This window comes from Lethenteron reissneri, chromosome 24, assembly GCF_015708825.2.
Source record: "Lethenteron reissneri isolate LAM-NWPU_2019-01 chromosome 24, ASM1570882v1, whole genome shotgun sequence".
Lineage (NCBI taxonomy): Eukaryota > Metazoa > Chordata > Hyperoartia > Petromyzontiformes > Petromyzontidae > Lethenteron > Lethenteron reissneri.
In genome coordinates this window covers 4853149-4859514 of record NC_083802.1, presented here as the reverse complement: position 1 = coordinate 4859514, position 6366 = coordinate 4853149, and the positions used below count along the sequence as shown (strand labels likewise).

The 6366-nt window shown below is 39.0% G+C and overlaps 1 protein-coding gene across 1 annotated transcript in view; it reads right to left on the bottom strand.

The window, feature by feature from the left end:
• Window positions 1-1670: 1670 nt before the first annotated feature.
• The window catches only part of LOC133346443 (death-associated protein kinase 2-like), a 60309-nt gene continuing 55613 nt past the window's right edge, over window positions 1671-6366 (bottom strand). Inside the window, exon 12 of the mRNA XM_061558013.1 lies at window positions 1671-6089. Within this exon, the coding sequence (XP_061413997.1) occupies window positions 5952-6089 (138 nt within the window). The 3' untranslated portion in view covers window positions 1671-5951. The remainder of the gene's footprint in view (window positions 6090-6366) is intronic.

Below are 6366 nucleotides of genomic sequence, written 5' to 3'. Positions count from 1 at the left end.
TTCACTCATTTTCAGAGGAGGGGCACTTTCGCCGATAAGGGCCGCCACACATTTGAAACCATTGCGTTTGACAGCACAATGGCGTGTGTCAGGGGCCGCACTAAAGGTCACCAGGGGCTGCCAGGGGCGCGTGGGCCTTGGAATGAAAAATACTGACATAAAATGTCGTGATATATACAAAGTTTAGAAAAGTGGGCTTGGGAAGGACATCTCTAGAAGGGTTTAAGGCTAATAGTTGAGACTATTAGCCTTCAGAGTTGTATAACAACTCAAAACAATCTTCATTGATTCCTCCTCCTCCTTTGGTAACCAAAGGAGGAAACAATGAAGATGGAGCGATGATATTCATCCAGCAGTGGATAGATCATGGCTGATGACGTTGATAGATATATTAGGGTTGACAGCAGTATTGTAAAGAATGTTTGCAAAGCCAATTATTTTATATCAAACATCCCCATTTAATACAGGAGTCATTAAAAAACAAATTAATATTGCATGCCGTGAAAAAATAACACATTTATTTGAAATGTCCTGAGAATCCATGTTTTATTATATAGATATTCTAACGAGTATGTTGCTATTTTGTTTCGTTTTTACGAAATTCATCACCAGAAGCATTGCAAACTGCCTTTCCTGTTCATGCTGCGGGTAACAAAGACAAATACTCATGGGTCTGTGAGAGGAACAAAGGCAGAACATTCCACGACAGCATGCGATAAGTGATAAATAGATTTTTATGAAGAAAGCAAGAAAATATACAGCACGAAAAGAGTCAGAGAACGAGTTACGCTATCCCGAAAGCTATACAAAGCAATGCTAGTTTTTTGCTCTCTAAATTGGGGTGGAAAATAAATGTATCAACATAGATTGAGAACCGAATAACAATCATGGATTTCATTAAGACAAAATCATTTATCACACAGTTGCGTTCAAGATGATTGAGCAAAATAAAAAATAATGTACACGTGTTCCAAAGATTATGCTAATTGTGTTCTTGTATGATCATTGTGTAGAGCATTCTATGATCCGTGGATGACAAGGGTGCTTTCTAAGTCGGAATTATTAAGATAAATAATTGTTGGAGGGGCACAATTGTTAAACAGATGTTTACCCAGGGCAATTATTTAAGGTGAATCCAAATCAAAATCATGAAATACTGTCGAGAGGTGAATGAAAAAACTGGAATTTATAAAGAAAAAAATATACACCAGTGTGCCTGAATAAGAAAGTTTTACCTGCTATGTTATTGAAACTGACAAATAAAATATTACAAAAGTGAATAAGTATGCAATGACCCGAGAGCTGAGCTTGCATGTACGCCTGATGATGCTAGATGTGATCTCCAGCGAACCGTCGTTTAAAATTGTCAAACATTTTGCTTGCTTTCCAAAATCATGATTTGCTGAAAACACAATTCAATTAGCATATTTGTCAGCGTGGCAACCTGATTTGATTGGCTGTCAGGTGGTGGAGGGTTATAGTTAGAAAAATGGACATTATACACTACACGATCTCACACCAAATAATCTAATTCTAAATCCGCGTGCCATTAGCTAATATTTCATGTGCAAGTTAGACCATGAATGTGACCAAACAATACACTATTTACCTTGCACGAGATGGAGAGGTCATGTAAAGTTGTATACAACTCAAAAGACACATCAAACACATTTTTTAACACGTGTAAGTTTTATTAGAAAGCCTTTGTGTGCATTACACAGGATCTGTATTATGTCACTATAATGATGTTTACACACATATACTCAAGTTAGTAAATACATCGATCCTTAAACAAGATTTTAGTGTTTTCCACAAATGGTCCATTCCATGCATGTGCATAACATACCAATTGTGTGCGGTAAACAGCGGCTGTCATGAACTTTGAAAGGATTTGTTCTTATGTTTTTGACACGCAGTCATAAGGCACACCGTGACGTAACAGCGACTTATGCGTGTAAGTACACTATCAGTAAGGCTTAAAGGCACTCATTCCAGACAAATGATATCGTACGTTTCAGAATTATGTAAGTCTTTAAAGCGATACAAACGATAGCTGTGAAAGCAATAGCAAGCATGATTCACGTACAATGCTTCCAAGATATATGACCATAAAATAAAATTGTTCATTACAGATTTATAAACAACAGACTGCGATAAAACGTCGACACGTAATTTATTATTTTACTATATATATATACACACACAAGGCATAATACAGCAGTGAATAAAAAAAATGTGAGCATTTACAAAGCAAAAAAAAAGAGTGCCTATACATGTACATACAATAAACACCCCAAAACACTCATTCAAGCTTTTTTACATGCTTTTATTAACTCTGTCTGTTGTTGTCGTTGTTGTATCCTCAAATCTTGTAACTCAATTTTAACCCACTTCCCAAAGTGGTATCGACTGCAAACTTGGTATACTTATGTCATACTGATGACAATACTATATTTTATCATATAAAACATATATATATTTTTTGAAACATATTTTTTGCATGTTATGTTTCGGCTTGGGTCTAATTGTCCACGATCAACTGACGTTGGCTGTAATTAGCCATGGTCCCCCTTACGTTATGGCAAGCTTCGGGGTCACTTACTGGAGTCGTGGAGTTCTGCCATTACTAGTACATTTCACAAAAGCGTGTTTAAAAAAAAGGTTTTTTTAAATATTACATATTACTTAATTTTAAGTCCCATTTGGAAGTGTTATACTGAAATAGCAGTTTACAATCGTTGCATAAGTGAACGCATAGCTAAAATAGTTGCTTTTTTTTTTGGGGGGGGGGGGGCATAGTGAATGGTGCAATGAACCCGGTGAGTTTGATTCTCGGCCACGGCTAACACCAGTGGCGAGTGATACCTGAACGAGAAAACTCAACACATTCCTCAATAACAATGCAAAAAAAGAAGACAATGTGTATTTAAAAAATGGCTGGCCCTTCTTCAAAGCACAAAAATGATGATACACCACTGCCCATAACCTCACCAATTATATGTTTTCTTTTAAGGCAGTGTCATTTACAGGTGTGTTGAGTTTTTGGTTGTTGCCAATTCTTCTTGTGCACCACTGTCAACGCAGAAGAATCACCAAATCATTAGGTTTATATCTGAATGAGCGTTGTTCAACCATCGGCAAACCGATGATTGTTTCCAGAATTAACCACCAGTTCCGAAAGTCAGGAACCGGTTACCGATTCCAGTGGAAACCTTCGTAGTTAATGCACCGATCGGCATGCGCGGACCTACAAATGGCACGCTGGTTTAAGTCACCGCGCGTACATTTTCCCCCCTCGTTTCTCAGTTAAAAGGTGAAGGCGCAACTCCACAATTGCTTGCTCACTCCACTGGTGGCAGACGGACCTCCACTAGAGAGAGTTCTAGAGATTGCGTCTATTTTGGCCTACACTTCCACGCTGACCAGACGTCTTGGAAGAGGTTGGAGTACCCACGTTTTACCCCACCACAGGTGACCTTCCGATATATAGTGGTGTACTAAATGTATATTGCTTGGCGGACAGAGGAGAGGGGGTAGGGGATTTAAGAAACTTGTCCAATTTCCACAACTGCTGCTTCAGCAGATGGAATTGAACCGGCCACCTGTACATTTCAAGGCCAGTGTTCTAACAATGACGCAACATCACCTCCGATTAGCAAGGCTAGCTATGTACGGTGCGAAAGAAGTTCTAAAAAATTCACTGTGGCAGCTGCCTTTGTGTCTCAGTTAAAAAGGTAACAATGTTATGCTTATTGCTAGAGATTTCTGTACATGCGGAAAACCGATAACCATTATTTGCCAGCTTTTTTTCACACGGCTGCCTGAAATGCAAAGATGCCACAATTTTAAAGCTCCTAATCTAAAGATGTCCTGCTCACCTTTCTTCACCAACCCGCAAATGATCACGTGGTGCAGTCTGGTTAACCAACCCCCATGACCGAAAAGGTGTGGTAAGACTTTCATCCAGCAGTTAATTGAAAAAGGGTCGTACATTCATTGATGCTACTTTTGCACTTTTAGTCGACAGAAATAAACTTCTGGATTTCATACTTATTAAACAGACCTTTTGAAGATACTGTATAAAGTACATTTCAATACAAAAAGTAGAGGTTACTTCCACTTGACCATCATGAAGTTGGATGTGGATCATATGTTTTGGCAGATGACCAGATAACGTTTTTTTCTTCTAAAAATAAATTCTCACTGCTGGTTAAAATATTAGCAGAAGGAAATGGATAAAATCCCTATAAATAAACCACACTGTACAACATTTTTTATTTTAAGAAAGTGTTGGTAAAATATAAAAGGAAAAATGTAAATACTTTTTCTGCGTTTCCCAAACGTAAGCTATCTTTTTGGGTCACTAAACGCTCGGTATAAATGTTAGTTTTAACTTAGCAATTTTCTTTGAAAAAGCAGCATCATGATAATGCAGTACAGCAGGCGCCAAGAAGCTATGGTGTGTTAGAACAAAACTGGTATTATTATTTTAAATTAATAATTGTAATTTTAATTTTTTTTGTAATGTTATTTTTATTTTCTATCTACGTGACTTTACCGAAAGAACCAAGAATATAAACAAATTCCGATGAAGCATGAAGATCCTTTTTTAAATAATTTCATCCACGGTGTAAATATTTGCTGTTTGTTGCCCTGGCAACAGAGGCATATACAGTGCTGGTATCCAAAGCACACAGGTGAAGACACGCATCTATATTGCTTGTAAATGCAATTTGATAATTAAGTGAGAGAATTAGAAATATAAATCATGCTACTAAACCAAAATAGAATGTTGCTATGCAAGTCTCATGTACCTTGGGATACGGGGGCGTTAACAATTCCAAAGGCAAACGTGCGCACAATAACGAACTTCTTCTCATGTACATTTAATTTCCAGGCAAAGACAATCCCGCCAGAGGCTGCTTACTCACTGTGGGCCAATCATAATAACCGATCAAGTAAAAGCTAGCCTTAGGCTTCGATTGAAAGTATAAATACAAATAGAGTGCATTTATGTTTGAATATCATTCAAGTTCATCTTCTTGGTTCTTTCGGTAAAGTCACGTAGAACGGAAATAATAAAATAAGAAAAATAAAACATGTCTCCCCGACAGACCTGGTCTTCACCTGAGGACGGCTGCTTACGTTGTGGCCGAAACGTCGTGAGAATTATTTTATTATGTTTTATTTTTATTATTTTATTATTTCCCTTCTACGTGACTTACCGAAAAAACCAAGAAGATGAATCCCTGCAGTCACGAAAGCTTTAAATCAAAACCATTCAAGTTAGCGTGCCACCTCGGGGGTACGTGGGTGCGACTGGATGTATTGCTATCATGTGACTTCATGTGGCCTCAAAGTGCACCTGGCCTGGCACAGGCGACGTGGTGACATCACCGTCACTTAGTGGCGAATGGCGGGTGCTGTTGTTGTTATTGCAAACAGCGTGGAGGGGAAGAGTGCCAAGGGATGGAGTGATGTTGTCCAGGCAATAAACCAAGCAAGTGACTTTTCTGAAGTCCTACAGATGGATCATATATTATCCGAGTTGCATCATTTCTGCCATCCACATGTGATAGACAATTTATCCTCTGTCCAGGACAAAGTCAGGCATGTGGTGGCCTTCTATACGATACCGTTCAAGCACAATCGACTGAGCTCAAATTGCAATCACCGTAGTAATTCGATGTCAACTGTATGACAAATTTGAAGGTTTGTTGTATTTAATGAAGAGGTATCAAAATTATTGCCAATGCATGAAAGTGCCTACATACTAAGCCAACACCAAGTAAAGATATCTTTCTTCAGAGAAAAAAAAACATGTGTATTTGCATGAACAACAATATAAAAAAAATAATACAACTATTAAATTATTCCTAACCGACATTCAAAAATAAGGCATGAAAGAATTCAGACATTCACGAATCCGGGGCCGCGTGAGCCGTTAATGTCTAGTGAGCCCCGTTCAGGCTCGGCTGGGCCACGGCTTCGTCGCACGCGTCCATGTGGACGGCACGAGCCTCCCTGGGCAGTCGGTCCAGCGCCATTGTCAAACCGTCCTCGTCCCCACTCCCGCAGTCAGAGTCCACCTGCAAAACAAAAATGTCAAACGCCGAAAACAGAAAGGAAATAAACTTTTTAAAAAATGTATTTCAACTCAATGCGAGCTCGGTACGTAGGACCGATCACAGAACAAGAAGGTGGAGGGCAGAGGTCACACAAGCAAAAGTTTGAGATTGATGAGGGAGGGCTTGGTGAAGAGGGGTAGATTGGGCTCAATGTCCCACCCAGGTGGGGAACCTATAGCAGAGAAATTAAAGTTTATATGGGGCGGGGGGGGGGGGAACTAAGTTTGTAATTCAGAAA